The sequence below is a fragment of the Trichosurus vulpecula genome, chromosome 5, assembly GCF_011100635.1.
Source record: "Trichosurus vulpecula isolate mTriVul1 chromosome 5, mTriVul1.pri, whole genome shotgun sequence".
NCBI lineage: Eukaryota > Metazoa > Chordata > Mammalia > Diprotodontia > Phalangeridae > Trichosurus > Trichosurus vulpecula.
In genome coordinates this window covers 198,789,173-198,809,905 of record NC_050577.1, presented here as the reverse complement: position 1 = coordinate 198,809,905, position 20,733 = coordinate 198,789,173, and the positions used below count along the sequence as shown (strand labels likewise).

Below are 20,733 nucleotides of genomic sequence, written 5' to 3'. Positions count from 1 at the left end.
CTGCCTTATAGGGTCTGAGAACCCACAATGATGAACAGTTAGAACTAGACATTCTCAACAGAGAAGGGCCTTTTCCAACTCCCAACCACTACCAGGGCCAAGAGGACTGATGAGAAATAAAAGGACCGACCATTTCTTCCTCTTTCTAAATCTCTACCTTCTCACCCCACTGGACAAAAGAGAATCTTCTTTTTTATGTTCTTCCTGTAGCCTCACATTAAGAAACAAGAGTTTGTACCTTATTACTCCTAATTCCCTTGGAAGGAGGATTCCTTAGTGAATTCTTATTTGGAGCAAATGTTGCCTGTAATTTCCTTCTCTCTATTTCTCTCATATTGACTCTCACCTGATTCTCATCTCCATGGTCTCACAATCAGAATTTAGATGGAAAATGTTCCAGAAGGGAACTTGTCTGGAAGCCACAACTGAAGGGGAGACAAACTATTTCCCTGATCCCAGAAGCATTGTGGATTTGTAAAAATCTTTGAAATATTGTCCGTTAATTTCAACCTGGGTCTTACAGACCATCCAAAAACCCAAATCCAGATCCCAAGTGTTGATTTAGGAATTCATACCCAGCTATGTCCAGAGAATATATTCAAAGAAACCTCTAGGTCTGAAGTCTGGGAGGCAGCATAAGTAGTGGTTAAATCACTGGTTCTGACCAGGATTCAAATCCCACCTCCAGCACTTACTACCTGTTTGACATTGGGCAAGTTACTTAACTTTCCGAGGCTCGGTTCCCTCAATTGTAAAATGACGGGAGTGGACTAAATGGCCTTTGAGGTCCCTCTTAAGAGCTATGATCCTGTGATTCTCCCCTGCTTATCTTCCCCCAAAATATCCAAATGTCCAATACAATTCCTAAGAAACATCAGTGCCCGGAGCATATCACTTGTGTCTTTTCAGTTCAGTGGTGCTTCAGAGGACAGTGTAGCTGGAGGAAATACTCTCTACTCTGATGCCTGCTACAGCTGCATATAGCTCAGGCACCACCAGCTCAGGTATCTGCAGCACAGCTTTATCATCTGCACCATGGCTGGCAGCCTCTAGGCGAAGACGTAATTGTGTTGGGGAGGGTCGGCTATCCTCACTCCATCTCCAGCAGGATTTCATGATGCTATACCTGGAAGAAGGGGAAGCAGATGAAAAACTTAGTTCTTTGGTAGCAACGCCCATCAGCAGACTACTCTCCCTCTACCTGAATCATTTCCCTTTTATAATACTGAAAATATTCCTCTCTGTTTCTCATCTCCTCCCCAATTGCTATACTTTTGTCAGGCATGGCCAGTGAACAATTTTCATTTCTCCCTTTCTTTTGGTTCTCTCTTTATCATATCCTTCTTGATAAGGGTAGTCTTTTATAAAAAGTCTTAGCAAAGTACCACAGACAGCAAGACTAGGGCAATCTATGTTGTCTTGTCAATTGTCAGTCACTTCTGGGTTACAGTAATGGGAAAATTAGAAACCAGTTTTGTAAACCAGAGTAGTGGGAAAATTAGAAACCAGCTCTGCTACTTAGCACTTCAGAAATCTTAGGTAAGTCACTTCCCCCCATCTCTAAAATGAGGGGATTGGATAAAGGACTTCTCAGGTTCTAGTTTGAAATCTTATGAAATGTTCAGGTCTCCAGGAAGGTTTACCATATTTCACCTCATAATTGTCGCAGATTTTATGCCAAATTTTTTGGCAAAAAAAGGGGTGCAAGCACTTTTGTGAAGCTTTTAAAAAAATTGTGCCAGTATTTGTTAAAAATTGTTTATTACTAAACTATCTTTGGTACAAGATTAGGATGTATGGAATACTCGTGAATATACACTAAAATTGAATATTGACAATGAGCATGTTCTGAGAATTCTAGGGTCACAGCTGGAGAGATAAATGCATATGGTGAATGGTGAATACATTGCTGCTCTGTTTACCTTTTAAGTGACATGATGAATAGAATTGTACCATGTGACGATTATGCAATGAAAAGTTACAAATCAATTTTTGGACTGAAAAAAAACAGGGTGCAAAGATTATGCAGCGGTGGGTGGTGATGATTATGTGGTGAGATACAGTAATTGAGAAGTTTCGGTTTCCGCTAGAGAAGTCTGCCTGCTTGACCACCCTTGACAATGTTGCAAATTACCATTGGACACCAGGTTACCTTTTAGTTACCTGAAATTGGGGAAAGGCACAAAGTTTCAGAGGTGGAACAAAGAAATCACCTCTTCCATTCTCAGCTCCTACCAGTACAGTAAGTCTCAGGAGAAAAAAAAAAGTGGTCTACAAAATTTTAGGTTGACCAGATTAAGGCGGTAGTTTTCTGCTTATTAATAGGGCAGAACTCCCTTAATTCAAAACTGGAGTCTCCAGTGAGTCATGTCGACAGGATAGAGGGAGTACCTTTTGGTCACTGGACAGAGCAGAATTCTTTTGACTCATACCTGGCAACTTCTTGAAAAAAACAGGACCACTTCCACTGACTTTTAAATATGGCAGAGCGTAGAATACAAAAGATGTTGCCCTTCACACTCAAGAAGGCAAAGCTGAGTAGACCTGGATCTTGGCTTATGATGCAATGTGTCAGGAGACCATGGGCAAGTCCATTCTCTCTGAAACGCTGTCTCCTTGTTTGTAAGATGGGGACTATACTATCTATTTCATAGCATGGTTATGAGGAAATTGCTTTGTCAACCTTAAACACACAGACACCCATATGAAGTATTTATTTTTCTATCATATATAATTTATTTTGGCCCCACCCCTCCAATCAAGTGAATCTGATTGATTTTACTTAAACTTGCTAATTCACATCTCCATGACTTTCTTCATGCTATTTCTTTTTTTTGTAATGATCATTGTCTGCATTATGATTTTTTTCCCTTCATACAATTTTGTTGGAAAAATAACACAAAAAACCTTGTTTTCTTTAATTCTAAGCATTAGCACATAGTTGTGACTGTATTTTTGTAATTTTGTTAAAGAGAAAACAGATTTATTTATATAATTTTCATTTCATTTTTCAGAATAAAATCCCGACGAAGTCTTTTTTTTACTGTTTGCTATGAAATATTGATGCCCATTTTAAGTGGATTCACAGTAAGTGACCTATTTCTAGTACCAATTATTCTCCAATAACAAGGATCTCTTGTGTATTTCTTTGACATGGTTATGAGTTCTTAGAAAAATAGGTTTTGAGGGGGCCTTAATGTCTTTGAGTTCAACTTAATGTCATAGCTCACAAATATTAATACTTAATTTAAAGATTTTTCTTTTTATAAAAAATACTTTATTTTTAACATTCATTTTTTAGAACTTTGAGTTTCCAATTCTCTCTCTCCCTCAAACCCCTCCTCCACCCATTGAGAAGGCAAGCAATATGATATCAACTATATACATCGTGCCATTTCTAACACTTGATATGTCCTCCCCTTCCTTTCCACCATTTCATATCCATCTCTTCCATCAAGACCTAATTCAAAGTTTGCCATCATGGATCCTTCCTTCATTACCCTAAACTTCTCTGACACTTCTTTACAGCAAAAGAATTATGATACATAGTTGAAATGCTACTTATTATTATCAATTATATTACTTACAAAATTACTTTCTCATTTCTCACATGAATACAATGATAAGAGCTTACCCATTACTACACTATATACAGGATACTATTTGTAGTCCTTCCGAGGTCTGGTCTGAGACTGTGCACATTAGCACAAAGAGGGTAATGAATGACCACTCTGTATTCTGAGGGAGATGTAGCTAATGTGGGGTAGGGAGAAGGTTGAGGGCAGGGGAGAAGGAAGAAAAGCATGTCCCAAAGGAATTGCTTACATGGTGGATGTGCAACTGGAAGGTCTTTTCATGATTCTTCTTCTCTGAAGATGCTGTAGAATGCTGGTAGGAGGGACCTCTGGATATGGTGGAGCCCCTGCAAAGGGAGGAAAAAGCAACAGCAGTGGGTGACCCTCCAGGAAAAATCCTGATTCCTGTCTAATAAGGACTCTCTAGTGGTAATAATCTTCTTCATCTACCTCACTCCATCTAGCTCGGTTAATTTCCAAAGGAACTGGAAATTGGGGTGGAGGGGGAAGGAACCAATGAAAGTATAAGAATTTTTTAAAAAAGAATTTGTTTGCCACCTGATGGCCAAGTGAAAGTATTACATGCAAAAGATGGGAAGCACGTTTGAAGACACTAGGAACCTAAGGGAGTAAAGTCCATACCAAGCAATTGTGCCAGAGAAATTCATAACTAAGACCAAAACAGGAGAAGAAGCCATAGACCCTCAGTCAAATGAATCACCTAGGTTGAAGCCTGTATTCAGCCATAACCATTATCTCTAGTCAGGATTGGCCCATGGAGTGGTAGAATGGGGAAAAACTTTACAGATGGTTTACCTTGTCCGCATTTCTTAACCTGAAGTCTGTGAATTTATTTTTTTTATATTTGCATAGCTATATTTCAATATAATTGAATTCATTTGTAATCTTATTTATTTTATTTTATGCATTTGCATGCATTATTCTGAGAAGAGGTCCATAGTCTTCACCAAGATTGCCAAAGGGGTCTATGATGGAAAAAAAGTTAAGAACACCTGAAGTTTGATCCCTTTATCTTATAGAGGCCTCTGGTCTGAAAACATATCTCGAGATGGGGGTGGGGAGGATGTGAAGCAGTTTGGGCTGTCCCATCAACTACTGGTTGGTTGGTTGGTTGGATATTGTCCTTCATTCTCGAAGAGGACCAAAATGACATCACTGTGTTAGAGTCAAATTACAGTGTGTCCAGCTGTGGCTGATCAGACCAATATGAGCTCAGAATGCACTACCACAAGTTGGGCACAAATAGTCCATGTGAACAGTTGAGGTGGATTCTCTAAATTTGCACATTCTGCTTTTCCTTTGAGCTACTTCAATTCTGCTTTGCTCATAGAGCATAGCACTTTCTCTGATGAGGGCATGCCATACTGGATGGTCCTGTGCCAATATCTCCCATGTCACACAATCAATTCCAAAATTCTTAAGAGAGAACTTGAGAATGTCCTTGTATCAGTTTTTTTTTAACCACTATGTAAACACTTGCCCTGTGTGAGTTCTCCATAAAAGCCTTTTTGGCAAGCATATGTTTGTCTTTCAAACAACATGGCCAGCCCATCAGAGTTGCACTCTGTGCAGTAGTTTGAATGCTTGGCAGTTTAGTTCAAGAAAGGACCTCAGTGTCTGGTATTTTATCCTTCCAGGTGATCTTCAGAATCCTCCTAGGACAATTCAAATAGAAGCGATTCAGTTTCCTGGTGTGGGGCTAGTATACTGTCCAGATTTCACAGGCATACAATGATGAGGTCAGCACAACAGCTCTATAGATCTTCAGTTTGGTAGTCAGTCTAATACCTCTTCTCTCCCACACTTGCCTTTGGAGCCTCACAAACACTGAGCCAACTCTGGCAATGCATGTGTCAACCTCATTGTCGATGTGTACCTCCCTAGAAAGTATACTGCCAAGGTAAGTGAACTTATCCACAGTATCCAAAACGTCTCCACTTGCTGTAATGAATGATTCCACATATGGATGGCGTGGTACTGGCTGATGGAGCACCTGTGTTTTCTTGGTGTTAACTGTTAGGCCAAAATTAGCACAAGTAGCAGAAGATCGATCCATACCTTCTTTGCATCTCAGCTTCAGAGGCTGCACTGAGTGCACAACCATTAGTCAACAAAAAATCATACACCAACACTCCCTCCACTTTTGTTTTGGCTTGTAGCCTTTTCAAGTTGAAGACTTTACTATTAGTGTGATAGTTGATCTCAATTGTAACAGATATGTCAAATACTCAGCCTAGGAGCAACATTGCTGCCAGCAACACTTCCAGTGAAACTGAACCACATTAAAATGTAATTGGGAAATATTTTTAAAAATAAATAAAAATAGAATATGAATAATGTAAACACATGGTTTTCCAAATCAATATGCCCCAGGCAGGGATCTCTATGTAAGGTTTTTTTATTTGTTTTGTTTGTATTTGAGTTTGACACCACTGATTTATACCACAATATGTAATAAATCCCACCAAAAGAAAAACCAGCAAACTACAATAGATTCAGCTAATTAATAGCCAAAGCTGCCTTTCCCTAGAAATTAAGTTTGAATTCCGACCCCATTGTTTGGCTGAAAGTTCTTGGTTTATCCCCACCTCCCTTCCTCTAGGGATCATCCTTACCTAAAGTCACCATCTCATACAGCAAGATTCCAAAGGACCATCTGTAAATCAAACAAAATAAACCTGCTCAGTCTCTACTTTTTTGCATGTTGAAGAGATGTCACACAATCAATAGATACCAATAGGAAGAGAACTATTAAGAATAAAGAGAAGAGGATTAAGGGTAAGCACTGCCAGAGCTCAATAGCCTATGGGCTCCTTCATTGTCTCCTTCATTCAATTTCTGGGTCCTGGAAGTCAGTGGCTGTCTTGTCTATATCTCTCACCAGTGGATTCCCAGTTTGTTCACTTGGTTCTAAAGACAGAAAAGGGCAGAGATTTCCCGCTGTGATTTATATTTCAGTTTTCCTCCCCATTCTCCCTTGCCTTCTCTTCCCACTCTCACTTTCTTCCAGAGGCCATACCACTTATTGGCTCCTTTCTACTCCTACTCCCATTTAGCTACTTCTCTTTCCTGCTTTGTCAGATTCAAATAGCCCAACCCAGAAAAACTAAGAGCAGAGTCAGCTTTACAGACAAATGGAACCAGTCTTTTTGGTGAGATTAAAGGCCTACTACTTCCACTGATGCTGGACATTTTCCAATTAGTGATTCATTTCTTGCAATTAAGTATTACCTGATCTTGCTAGTACTCTAAGTTCCCTCAGTGGAAGATGGGCTTGAACACCTTAATTTAATGTTAATGAATTTATCAGATTATTTCCTCCTTTGGAAGAGATAAGAACTAGAGTGCTGGGTGTCTAAAAGGGAACCAGACACTGGAAGATGGGGGAAAGAACAAGGAAAAAGAAGAGGCTGAAAACAAACTTTTCACCTTCGCAGATCTTGCAGATTTCTTTAGGTTTGATTTTCATCACTAATTAAATGTTACTTAATTTTTGTTTTATAGACTAAAGCCCTATGTATGGTCTTTGGAAAATCAGGACAAGGACTACTGAGCAGAAACAATCCATACACATCTCCTCTGATTCCTGTAGATTTCAACAGGAGCCTCTCAGGGGCTTGCCACTTTAGGGGTATTATCCGTTTGGAAGAGATGGCACCTCGAGCATGGACTTCATACGCCAGACCCAGCCCACAGAGCTTAGCAGTGAGGTCACTCTGGATCAGGACATTCCTGGCTGCTATATCTCCATGGAATAGTCGCTTCCCCTGGAGAAATTCCTGTTGGGATAAAAATGAAGAGGAGATCAGGGCTTTGGAAACCACTGACTTGGAGTACAAAGGAAAAGAGCAACACCGGAGTCAGTCTGGGCCATTCGACTCCAGTTAGACCTCACTAATAATAAACTTACGGCCCAATTATCTATGCTAATGGGAAGGAAAATACAGTGTGTATGACAAAATACAATGAATAATCCCCAAAGGCATTTATATTCTGTTTTGAAATGCAGTCAGAAATCATATACTAGATGTTGATTCATCCCTGGTCCTCTCCTGGCATGAGATGACTAAAGGAGATTAAGAAACCTTATGGCAATTAGGAACACTGAACCTGAAAAAAATGCTACAAGAACAGCAACCTTTGGCTAATATGACAAAAAAAGAAAATAATAAATGTTGGAGAGGAAAACAATCTTGCCAACAAAATGTCATGATGAACATGTGTCTATTTCCCTTTAGGGATCTTAGCATTCACTCCCTCTTCTCTTTTCCTATCAGAAGTTTTCCCAGATTCCAGGTCTGTCTCAGATAGCCACCTGGAGTTCATCTGTAAAATGAAGTTAAACTGTGTCACCTCTACGTTCCCTTCTAGCTCTAACATTGGAATTGTGGGTATTTCTAAGAAATTTAAAGGAAAAGTTAGAAGTTTGAAACTGTCCATAGGGAGCAATCAGTCAATCAGAGTGAATACAATTATCTTGATAATTAAGGTAAAGAAACCAGGAGGATTACCTGAATAATTCAGGCAAAAGAATATATTTCTTCTCCAATTCTCAATTGTTTCTTCAAATTCTCTACTTCTGTGGAGACCCAGAGCGCACTGATGGACTTTTCTCCATCCTTCTCCACTTTCTTCTGTTCATTAATTCTATATTCTCCCTCTGTCTCCTTAATAGGACCATAACTAGTCTTCAATCAAAGAAGAGACAAAATCCCATAGGGAGGCCAAATAGGAACTTCAGGAATTTTATTTGTTTTTTTTTTAAGTATTAAGGATATATACTTCCATCAGCTCCTGTGGTCTTTCATCCACTCGGTCCCTCTCTAAATATCTTCTCTCATCTTATTACCTGATCTATCCCTTCTCCATCCATAAATACTAAGGAGACACCTTAGTCTTTTAGTAGGACCACCTCCCCAATACCATCTTTTCTTTAGGACTGAGAGAACTTTCTAAAGCCTTGCTGTTGTTTCTGAAGTGAGCCATAACTAGACGAGTCTCTGAAATAAAGTTTACAAGACTTTTTCTTTGTTATGTAGAGCAAGTACTGTTTATTTCCAATGGACAATGTATCTTTCTCTCCTTATCCTCTTCCATTTTAGAGCATGTGGAGCGAAAGCTGTGTAGAGCTAAAAGCATGGGAACCAGATCCACAACTAGGAATTTTTGCACCAACAGCAAACACCACAAACTATAATGGGAAAAGCTTGGGGGAATATACTCTCAGTTGGAGGTAGAAGAGGTAGGTCCACGTGTGGAAACAACTTCCTCATACCCAATGGAGGTGGCTTGTTTTAACTTAGTAGTCTTGCTGACTATTTGCAAAAGTTCTGTTGCTTCTACAAAGAACTACAAATGGTCAGAACCTTCTAAATTTTGGGCAATGCCTTTGGTCATCTCATTCTAATTATAACTCTCCCCTCCCTTCCAAAACCCCTGAATATGTCTGCCAATCTCACCAAAGCCATTAGAACCTGCTGCCCAATATGATAGATTTGCTTCTCTGTGAGGTCATAGAGGAGGCCATCCATTGTCATTACATCCTAAAGGGAGGAAAGAAGAAAGGAAAGAAAGCATTTCATCATGGATATTCCATAACAAGCTGGCCAAAGGATGGTAGCAGAAGGAAAGACAGAGACAAATATTTTTTAAAGATACATCAAAGGACAGAGACACTGAAAACTAGAAATAGAGAGATAAAAGCCAAGTGAAAAATATCATAATATGAGCAGAGATTAAGAGATACAAGAATATGGGCTTTCAGATAGATATATGCAGTGGAAGAGGACAAAGGAACATAGCACACCGAAGAAATAAATGTTTACAGGAAACAAATTGGGATAATGATGGGAATCAGATTAAAAAAACAAATAATCAACAGCAACATAAAATACGTGCAAAGGTCATTTGTACATTTAATTAGCAATTTCTTTCGACATTTGTGTTTGAGTCTAGGTGATCAGCAGTGTATAGAACCTAATTTGGGGGTCAGTGGGGAAAATTAGAGGATGGGCTGCCCAAGTACTCATCTTAATCATCCCAACCTCCACCTAGTTTGCCGTTCTGCCTCCATCTGTCCCCAGATTATTTTGTAATCAGGCCTGTAATTTTATCAGCATCTGGTAAGAAAATTCTCTCCCAATACAGGTCAGCAACTCAATTATAACTACCAGTCTTGGAAAATTGGCTTAGGGCATGGAGAAATTAAGTTACTTAACCAAGGTCATAGCCAACATGTACCAGTAGCAGAACTTGAATTCAGGTCCTCCTGGACTCTAGAACTATGTCATGTTGCCCCTCTCACTCCAGATAAATGAAATTAAGGGCATGAGTGAGTAGAGCAGATCAGCCAAGGAACTTGTGAAGATATACCAAATAAATAAATTAAGTAAAATTTTTAAATAAAATATCCATGCCGTTCATTTTGCATCCTTGGATCCATAGATCCCAGACCATAAGGACCAATCAGTCAATCAACACAGACTTATTAAGTGACTATTATGTACCAGGTACAGTGTGATACACTGGAAATTCAAATAAATAAATAAAACATCCCCTGCCCTCAAGGAGTTTGCGATCTCACTCAAGGGGAGATGAATATTTTCAGCACATTGTGGGAGATCAATAGATAATTCTGTTAGTTTTATAGCTGGATGAGTGGAGCAGAGAACCAAGGAGATGAGCAGAATTTTTAAAAGGAAGAAGGTAGAGGTTTGAGAAATTTCAGAAAAAAAGAATTCAAGATGGAGGAGCAAGGCTAAAGCAATACAATGAATGCAACTCTGATAGAATCTCCAAAACTGGAAAGGCTTTAAGTATAGTCCTGAGTACAAAGTGCTCACTCCTTCTCTTGGAGGATCAATTTGGGTAATCATTTAAAGAGATATCACCATTAGGGTGGCCACTGAGTGATTTATTTCAAGGAGCCCCCTGTGAAAAAGAGATTTATTGAACATTTTCTGTTTGGCCCTAGGGAATGCAAAGTATATAAACTGAAGAGAATTTCTCTGTTGATAGTGAGGTCCCCTAGATGTTTCTGCCTGAAGAAGCCTTTGTGCTGATTACATCAAGCTTCCCTAGAACATTGTAGCATCTTCTACAAGAGATGTGTAACCACTCAAAAGAGTGTGACCTGACCATCCACACAGGAAAGCTTAAGCAATTGAAAAATGTCTATTGCTCAGATTACAGTATACTTTGGATGGACAACACGTGTAACTTGTCCATCTTTATATCTGATATAGACAGTATAAAGGGATAACAAGTTCAGCCCAGAGTTGAGCAGAGAAAGTGCAATTTCCTGAAGGAAATTGTAATGACCTAGAATTTTCCATGAAACATAGACCCCTCTGTTAATTCTGACATTCTGCTGGTATAGTTATATGGCAGTGAGACAGGAAATCTGACAGTCTCTGACAAATTAAAAGTGAATATCACACACAGGGCAATGGAGATCCAGATGGTGGATATAACAGGCTGTACATATAACCAATGAGGAAGTAAGAAAAACTAGAGAAAAGATATCAAAGAATTGTATGATAGAAAGAGATGTCATGTGGTGAGAATGAGAGATGACAGGTGAATAATGGAATATTCCCCTGGTGTTGGGAGATAGTGAAGAAGGCCTCCAGAACATTAGGTGGAACCCCTGTGGTGAACATATGGCAGGAAATGGAGAAAATCACACAGGATGGTCAGGCATGCATGCTTTTGGATATGCATTGGGGAGGAAAATTCCATATCAATTTGACTGGTCTCTGTGCTTAGCAGTGTCTAGTACATACTTACTGATTAATAAATGTCAGTTGAACTTTCCCATATTTATAAAAATTTAATAATGATAAACTGTGTATAAGGGTATCTTTGATTAAAATGTTAGAAAAGAATAGGTGGGTTTATACAAGAATTTTTTTTCTTCCAGAGACCATATCTCAGGATAGCAGATCATGCTGTTTATTGTTTGTTGATTTTATAAGAAGAAAAAGAGTATTTGACTCAATAAAGCCTCCTCCAATCGACTGCATCTCATGTAAAGGTTAAGCTGTAAAAATTTATTGATAGAGAAAACTTTGTTCAACAATTCTCTTATCAGGATCAAGCAATGCATAAACCAAATAGATATATGCTTACCAAAGGTGTTCACCACTGTCACAGTATCTAACTGAAAAAATTAGTTCCTCATAGATGCTCAGACACTCTCAATGCTCCTGTTCATGATTGACAAAGTGCTTCAAGCCCTAGAACAGTCTCCTAGAACAGTGAAATCTAGGATGAATCAAGGGAGATGGGTCTAGTAGTCTGCCTAGGAAAAACCAAATGAAGAATGACTGTTGTCTATACTGATATTTAGTTTTGTGGGCAATCCATCTACAATTTTATATAGTTTGGACAAGCGTTACAAACGCACTATGAGCTGCTTCTAAAATTGAATGGAATGGAGAAAGCAGGTTGGCAGCATTTTTGAAATTGTGTAGTGCTTTCAATGATCTCAAGCTGCCCCTTGACACCTAAAAAGACATTTTTTAATATTAGTATTCTTCTGGTGATTGTTATTATGGGACCACCAGAACCTCTAAAGAACCACAATTAAAAGTTACTCAAAGAGAAATGGGATGGGGGACCCAGGGGAGCTATAGGTAGGTGACCACATATTGCTAACTATGGCTTACATTTGAGAAAGGACATAAAATATATCAGCCTATAAATGTAGGATGGAAAATTTTCATAGGACAGCCAAATAACAAGAATAGGTGACAATAGATGTATAACCTGATTGCTAAACTAGTCTCACTTAATGTAGAAAAAGGCATCAAGCTTTTTGGGTTGATTTGCTACAGAGGATTCATTAAGGTCATAGAAGAGAATTGATAGGAAGTCTTGGATGTGTTACAATTCACACAAGGACCCCATTGAAGCATGATATGAGATTGAGAAATACATACACCTTTTCTGAGTCAATATCTCTAGAAGCTAAGGGTAGAACTAAAAAAGGAAGACAGTTTTGGTTTGACACCTTAGGAAATAATCAGGAAAATAGAAATTTCACATCTGTCTTGTCCTTAAATCACACTTCTTCACACACACACACACACACACACACACACACACACACACACACATGCACGCACACCAGCTCACCCGGCGGCAAGTCCAAAGAAAGTTGAGCAGGTCACCCTGGGTCACATCCTCCAGTACCATATAGAGGGGCAGCTTCTGTGTGCAACAGCCTTCAAGCTGGACCAAGTTCTTATGCTTGCCTAGAAAATGGTAGAACTGAATCCGTCCCAAAAAATCTTCTATCTCATGAAATCCTACTGGTTCTGCAGAAGACAGGAGACAGGGATGGTAAGCAAAAGGAATACGGTAGCTGTGGAGGAGTTCGTGAGGCAAAGAACAACGTTGCCTAAGATTCTGCTGAGACCCCATGAAGGGGATATACTTAGTTGGTGGTCAAGGTAGATAAGAAATGGGTAGTTAGAAGGTTGTTTTGAAGCAGCTGATACCCAGAATGCTGAGGTCTTCACTGACATTTTCTCATAGGTCTCATAGATCTTAGAGCTGCAAGGTACTGCAAGAGATCACTGCACTAAAAGAATACTGAGCTGGGAGCCAGGAGACTGAGACTTGAGGACTGGCTAAAGTGGGTTATACTGACATGGGAACGATGCAGGGGGGTGGTATTTTTTAAATGACACAAATTTAAAGAAAAACAAAAACACCGAAGCATTAAAGAAAGTAGATTTCAGGGGGGAGGGCACTGAGTAATTTTTTTAAAGGGGGCAGTAGGCCAAATAAGTTTGGGGACCTCTGGGCTAGCTGCATGTTCTTGGGCTAGTCCTTTAACATCTCTGACCCTCAGTTTCCTCACCTGTAAAACTGTGGTTGCTAATATGGCCTCTTGCTTCAGGTGAACATGTTATTCACAGGATCATAGATTTAAAGCTATAAGGAAGTTTAGAGGTCATCTAGTCCATTTTCCCCATTTTATAGTTCAGGAACTTAAACATACATTTAAGTGCTGTGCCCTTTTTATTATTCCATACTGACTTTTTACAAATGGGGAAACCAAAGTCCAAGCTAGTCAGGTGACAAAGGAGGCACTGGAATCCTGGATTCCGATCTCAATGAAGTGTTTCTTTCACTAAATAATTTTTTTTCACACACCAGTATGGAAATGGAAAGCAATATAATTTACGTATGGCTTTTCACATTAAAATGTTATTACCATACGTGCTCTTCAGTTGCCATTCTTGTTTTGTTACCTTCCCTATTTTCCTGTGTCCTCTCCCCATCTTGGATTACCAGTGGGAGAAGCATAATCAGGACAAGGTCACATTTGGGGAAGGGAAGAACAACGGTCATGCTAGAAAACTTAATTGGGCCACTAGATGTACCATAGTATAGACAGTATGGTTCTACTGTCTGATTGGGAGAGACTGAGCTGATATCTAAAAGACAGGTTCTGGCTAGGGACCCTTCCCAAGTTAACTAGGGTAATAGGATGTGGAAATAAAAAGATGAGGGAGGAGGAGAGGGCTCCTTAGCTTACCTCTCAAAGCTTTAAGGACAACACTCTTAGCCTTAGTAGAGTCCCCAGTGTTCATCTTGGTCCGGTAGATGGCTCCACATGTTCCATTGTGAATCTCCTCCAGGACTTCTGAGATTTGTTCCCTGGGCACCTGCAGCTTAGCCAGGGTGGGTGCAGCAGCCTGTAAGAGGCCCTCCACTGAAGTCTGCTTCTGTGGCACAAAGATGTTTCCTCCAAGCCCTGCGGCTTCCCAGCTTAGGCCCCGAGATGGAGGCATAGGGGCAATTCCTAAGGCAAAGAGAGGAAACACCTCAACTGAGATTCAGGTCTTTGCTGATCTAGGATGTCAGAGAAGGAAGACCCAGGAGAAATATGTCAGAGATCCCTGCAACTCTTTTTCCTCTGACTAGTAATGTCCCTTAAGACCCAGTTTTACTGCCAAGGACTTTTCCAAGGACTTTTCCAAGGACCTCTCCAGGAACTACCTTCAACCACCACACCAACATAAGAGGGTCCTCCAATAAAATGCCAAGCTTTTCCCTCTTATTTGGTCTTCAATGAAGATGAAAAATGGCTGGTCATCCACCACCTTTGGCTTAATTAATGTCCTGGCTTTTCTTCTTTTTCTACCTGCTCTTCCTAGAATTGCAGGATAATTTCTCAGGAGTTTCATTTCAGGGTAAAGAGGGCAAGCTCCTCAGGTACCCAAGTACTCATGGTAACTATTATGAAGACAAAGGGAAATGAAATTACTTCAGCCAATTCAAACTAAATTACTTCTATTCAGTGAGAGAATATTACTCTTTAATCAGTTTCTCCTCTCTGACCAATTTCAGCTCACCCACCTATGCCCTTTCCCTAGGGTCCTCAGTCTTTGAAGACCCTCTATACCAGTAATGCCAAACTCAAAGTGAAATGGAGATCACTGAACTAGACATAAAAATCTTTGTGGGCCACACACTGACTTGGAAAAGCATATGTTAATATTATCTATATCTTATTATACTCTTATTTATTTTGTAAAATATTTCCAATGACATTTTAATTTGCTTCAGGCACACTTGGGAGCATTGTGAATCTGAGATGAACTGCAGCCAGTGTTGACATCTCTGCTCTATGCTATCTTATTTCTAGGCAGGATAATCTCTGTCCTACTTGGATAAAAAAAAATGAATTTTCCCTTATTATTAAATACCTTCAGGAAAGGAGAGCACCTTGTTGCTATAGTTGTTTTTCTCTCTCTAGGGTCTCACATCCCTTCCAGGAAGTATTTTGTGGGTGGGGAGACTAGACCTGTGATGTCATTGGCATAGGAAATTTCCATGAGAAAAAGCCCTCTACCAATGCTGAATAACTCTCTCTCTCTCTCTCTCTCTCTCTCTCTCTCTCTCTCTCTCTCTCTCTCAGCAACTTAGAGTTTTAAAGAATTGCTTGGGGCACTAAGAAGTGGCATTCCCACAGAAGGTATGTGTCAGAACCCAAGTCTGCCTGACTTCATGGCTGGCTCCCTATCCATTACGTCACACTGCCTCTAATCAGAAAAGTATTCACTATATTTAACTTAAACATCTCTAGTAAGTTTATTTCCTCTTATTATGTCTTCAGTAAAACTAAAAACCAGCTGGTCACCTGCCACCTTTGGCTTAATAACCTTTCACAGACTTATACACTGTAATTAAGTCTACACACCCTCAGCTATACACTCTTTATAAGAAAAGATGGAATTGGGCTGTCCCAATAGAACACACAGAGCTGGCATAGCCTGAGCTCTCCCTTCTCAGTCCTAGAATATTTTCTGATATTCTGATGGAGGAAAAAGGGAATAGAACAGAAGGCCTCTGCTTTGAACAGCTACTATTGTATACACACAACACTGCATTTCTTCAAAATCCTAGGAGGTGAGATCATCCTCATCCCAACTTCCAGCTTTGTAGTACAGCGTGGCAAGGCCTCTGAGCCTTTAGACACAAGCCCATCTTATCTCACTTTCCCATTCCTTCTGAAGAAACTTTACCAGGCTCTGAAGTCCTTTCCCCCTGGCCTTTACCTTGGAGTCCAGGTGACTGTCTCTGGACCCTTTGTCCTCGACAGTGGAGCCATAAGATGACCCCCAGAAGGATAAGGAAGGCTGCAACAAAGAGTGTGGGAACGATGACAATTTCGTACTGGTTTTCCCGTAGAACTGCAGAGGCAATTAGCAGAAAAAGGAAAAGAAGTATAAAGGGAATATGGCCCAGAAATCCCATACCTAACTTGACTCCTCTCCTAACTCACACGCAACTACCTCTTAAGTGGAATATAGTTGCTCCCCACTGAGAATTCCAAATGGCTTTGCTCTTTAATCTTCCTATTGAATGAACAAAACGTCCACTCTGGGTTGGACTCAATATTGCTCTCCTCCATATGAAAGGTAAAGCTATTGAGAGAGATAAAGAGGAGGCTGAGCTTGAAACCCTGATTGGCACTTTTCCATCTAGAGAGAATATTGGGGGTGTGCTAGAGCCAAGTCTAACTGGCTATCAAGAATAAATTGTTAAATTTTCGGTGTGGGTATTCACACCTTAGAAATCAGCAATGCCTACAAATCAGAGGTTTATTTACTGTTTTATTGATTATTTAGACTTAATAAAGGGATAGAGAAAATGTTTATAACATAGATTAAACTTAAAAGTACTATAATCCAAAAAGAGGGGGCAGAAAGGGCTAGATGATACCATACAGTGGACAGAACGCCAGACTGGAGTCAGGAGAACCTGAGTTCAAATCCAGCCTGATACTTACCAGCTGTGTGACCCTGGGAAAGTCATTTAGGCCCAATTGCCTCAAAAAAAATTTTGAGAACCTTTTTTTTTTCTCAGAGAGCCCACTGTTAAGCATCTAGCAGTATACCACTGCAAGGACCCTTCTTCTAGAAATCACCTTCATTCCCTCTGGGTTTTCAATGTATGATTCCAACCAGCCTGAGCCTGCTTGTCCTTGAGAACCTTGAGTTGACATAAGTGATGTGATAGCCAGAACTTACTGCATAGCTTGTCAGTGAGGTTGCATTCCAGTAGCACCCTTGTCATCTTCCTCGAATCTCCCACTGTAATCGGGCTGCCACCTCCAGTGCCTGTTCTACAGGATGCATAGAATGTTCACATCTGTGAACAGTCCCACAGGGCTTGATGTGTCTGAAACATGGAAGAGTGTGATTAGGTCTTTTCTTGTAATCATTATAGATCATTAGTCATTAAACCAATAAGTCTCCTGTAGTTCCCTGGACCTTCCTCTCCCTAATCTTGAGGCACACATTTTCTTACTAGTCTCTTGCGTGACATCTAACCAATGCCCTTCATGTTCTCTACTGTGGGGAGGACATGTTCTCATTTGGGAGATTCTCCACTGTGGAGAGGGTATGGAGCATTTTTCTTAATGAGTTCTAGATATTCTCATTCACGAAGAGTTGACATGTGCACTGCCAGCCTAGCAACACAGTAACCACTGTTACCAAAGGTTGTTGCTTCTTCGCTTTAGGCAGCTTTAAAATCTGTGTTATCCACTCCAAAACCCTGTTTTGTAGATATATCCCTAAGTCAATGAGAAAGCAGTATCCAGGTGTAGACCACAGACCATAATTCGAAGCATTGGATGGGTTTCATTGCATTCATTGTCCAGGTTTGGGTATTGTACCCACCATCCAGGTATACACTAGAGGTACCCAAATATCTTTATTATCTAGCTACACACTGCCCACATTACTATAGCCCTGGGCTAAATTCATTCCCCTGTGTAACATGCCACATTAAGGTCATTTTCCCCAAAGTCTTTACTCCAACATTCCGGAACCCACACAGCTTAGGCTGTCTTTAAGCTGTCTGAATATGATGTCTCTCTTCTATTATACTTGATATACCAGACTTTCTCTACTCTTTGTCATATTTAATACTATATAGTCTACCTCTCATATGAACTACTTTGACTCCAGTCTTGCTTCCTGTAGTGGGTGTGGCCTCAAAGTCCACACTGAAATGAATCCTGAGCTGCTTGCCCTCTGGTCTGTATTTCAGCATATTTTACATTCTCTCTGTGATTATTTAGTATAGTCTCCATTCCTGTGAGGTCACAAAAAGTCCACTCTCTTAAGGGCTGTGCTTCTTACTGATCTGGAATATAACTATGCAGTTCACTTGCCTTTAAATATTATCAGATTTCACAACCTATTTTATTGCTATTTTGGTGGGAGTTTCCAGTTAACAGTGCTTCCATTAACTGAGTTATACAATAACATACTGTTCTGCATCGTGAAGAAGATACATTAGTTATATAGTCTTGCCTTGTAATATTTTATATTATATATACATTTTATATAGTGTATACATTATACTTTGTGCTGTGTTCATTTATTCATTCTAATAACCACGGTGATACTGAGAGCCAGATTCTTCCAGGGCTCAAAAATATATATAATTAGTACAAAAAATTTACCAGCTCCTAAGCCCAGTTTCTAGTCCCATACTAATTTTCCTGGATCTGCATAGAACTTGTAAATGGGCATGATATTTAATAAAGCTCATTCCCACATATCTTAAAGGAGGGCCAGGTGTGTGGCTTGTTGACAAAGGCCCAGGTAAAAAGAGCAGTCAAACTGAAATACAGAAAAGTGATACAGACAGCAGGGAGAGTTAAGACTTAAGTCAGGGGTTTAGACTTAGCAGAGGACCCAAAGATTGAAATGACTTTGAGTAGGAAAAGCTCTACATGGGGGAGAAGAGAGGGCAGGGAGAGCATCTGGGAACTAGTGAGAAATTAAGGGTGAAGCAGAGCAGGAAAGAATTTTGAATGTAAATTCAAAAGACTGACTAGGAGTTATCTAGAAATTTCTACATATCAGTCAGTTTTCTTATTACTATGCCTCTTAAACCTTCTTTTCAACCTATTGTCAAAAGCAATTATGTTCATTGAAATAGCTAGCTTAATGAATTTGAGCTTTTACAGACCAAACCTTGGAGCACAACACAAAAAGTAGATTTAGCAATCATCTATTTCATCCTCCTCCCTTTGCAAATGGGGAAACTGAGGCCCAAGGATTTTCTCGAAGGTACACAAGTAGTATGTAATAGGAAGAAGGAGAGGGGAAGTTGGAGGTTGAACCAGGTCCTCTAACTACAAATCCAGTGCCCTTTCCCTTACCAGCTCTGCTTCACAAGATAAAAGGAAGCAGGAGTCATTCAGTAGTCAGCTCCTATCTGCAAGCTCTGCCCAGAAACCAAATGATACACCCACAGACTCACACAAAATAAGCACCAAAAAGCCCCAGAGTCACATGTCCCCACAAAACTGATATGGAGGAGCCACATTTGAATATGTGCATATGAGCAAACAGCCCATAAAATGAGACAATAATAGCCCTTACCTTCCAGGATTCTTGTGAGTATAAAATGAGATAATATTTGTAAAGTGCTTTGTAAACCTTAAAGCACTTTACAGATGATGATGATGAAGAGGATGTCAGGGATTCTGAGACCCATGCTCGCACCCTCACAACTAGATTCTCACTCTCAAAAACAACATCCTTCAAACACAAAGTTAAGACTGCATCAGGAGGAGCACTTCCTAAATCCCAGCTCACACTATTAGTAGGACTTGTTATGGGGCAGTGCCAGGTAGAGTGCCTAAGTATGTACTGTACCTATAACCTCACCTTGGCAGTAACGCTTTGAATGAAAAAGGGGTCTGGAGTGAAGGAGCAAATTTGGGGAGGTCATGATAGAGAGCTTTCCATGAGCTTGTGATCTGGATGTGTTTCTACAAATGTTCCCACAAATAAGCTGTGTGATACTGGTTTATACAGTTAAGGACAGCTCAGCCTGGAGGTGAAGGGATGAACTGCATGTCTAGCTCAGGTCCCTTCTCAAATCTAGGATTCTGGGATTTTAAGATTATCTGTACAAAGAGAAATGAACACCAAAATATGTGACAACTCTTCCGTTGCAGAGCTCATGTAAACCTCTGTATTAAATCCCCTGGACATTGAAAGACATGTATGGTTACATGAAACGAAAAAAAGAGGTGTTTTGGGAGATTTTCTGTATCTGGACCCTTTGCTCATTTGCTTGTTAACCCAATTCCCTTGAGATCCTGCTAGCAGTCTGCAAAAAGCTGTCTTTTGATGATGATTCAAAGCCCACCTATTTTAGCATCCTAGCTCTGACTAGGAAAGAAGCTTCTGGCAGATCCAAAACGTATTTCCTCATTTGCATATGTCAATACTCTCTGCATTCCCCATAACAGTTTAACAATTAATTTTTAATTAATAATACTTTCTATTATAGGTTTATCTCTTTTCCTACCTAGTCTAACCAACCTGAGAATGACAGTAGCAGAGTGGAAGTCAGTCACGTAGGAATCAAGGGCCATAAGTAAGTGTTAAAGAATTATTGGGAAGATCACGAATGTGTCTATATATGTACCCACAGAGACTATCTTAATTGCCCCATTTGAAACTATATTACTGTTCCTCTCAAGTTTGTCATTTCTTGTTGTTTTTTTTTCATTTTAGCTCCATATAAGAAAAAAGTTTCCTGCAAAAGTGGTATGTATTGCCTTGGAAGGGAAATACTGAGTTCT

At 39.8% G+C, this 20,733-nt stretch overlaps 1 protein-coding gene across 1 annotated transcript; it reads right to left on the bottom strand.

The window, feature by feature from the left end:
* Positions 1–921: 921 nt before the first annotated feature.
* Positions 922–19,634, bottom strand: STYK1 (serine/threonine/tyrosine kinase 1). The gene is made up of 10 exons (XM_036760677.1): positions 19,592–19,634; positions 17,147–17,236; positions 16,172–16,306; positions 14,146–14,412; positions 12,735–12,916; positions 9,056–9,139; positions 7,167–7,375; positions 6,212–6,252; positions 3,826–3,922; positions 922–1,126 (listed from the first exon to the last, which is right to left on the bottom strand). Exons 1-10 carry the CDS (start codon positions 19,632–19,634, stop codon positions 922–924), a joined length of 1,353 nt encoding a protein of 450 aa, XP_036616572.1.
* Between the last annotated feature and the right edge of the window lie 1,099 nt (positions 19,635–20,733).

Coding starts and splice junctions, on each gene's coding strand:
- STYK1 (XM_036760677.1), bottom strand. CDS start 19,634: ATGGGTCTCAGAATCCCTGACATCCTCTTCATCATCATCATCT. Junction 14,413..16,171: donor ACAGTCACCTGGACTCCAAG/GTAAAGGCCAGG, acceptor TCTTTGCCTTAG/GAATTGCCCCTATGCCTCCA. Junction 9,140..12,734: donor TTCTTTGGACTTGCCGCCGG/GTGAGCTGGTGT, acceptor TCCTCCCTTTAG/GATGTAATGACAATGGATGG.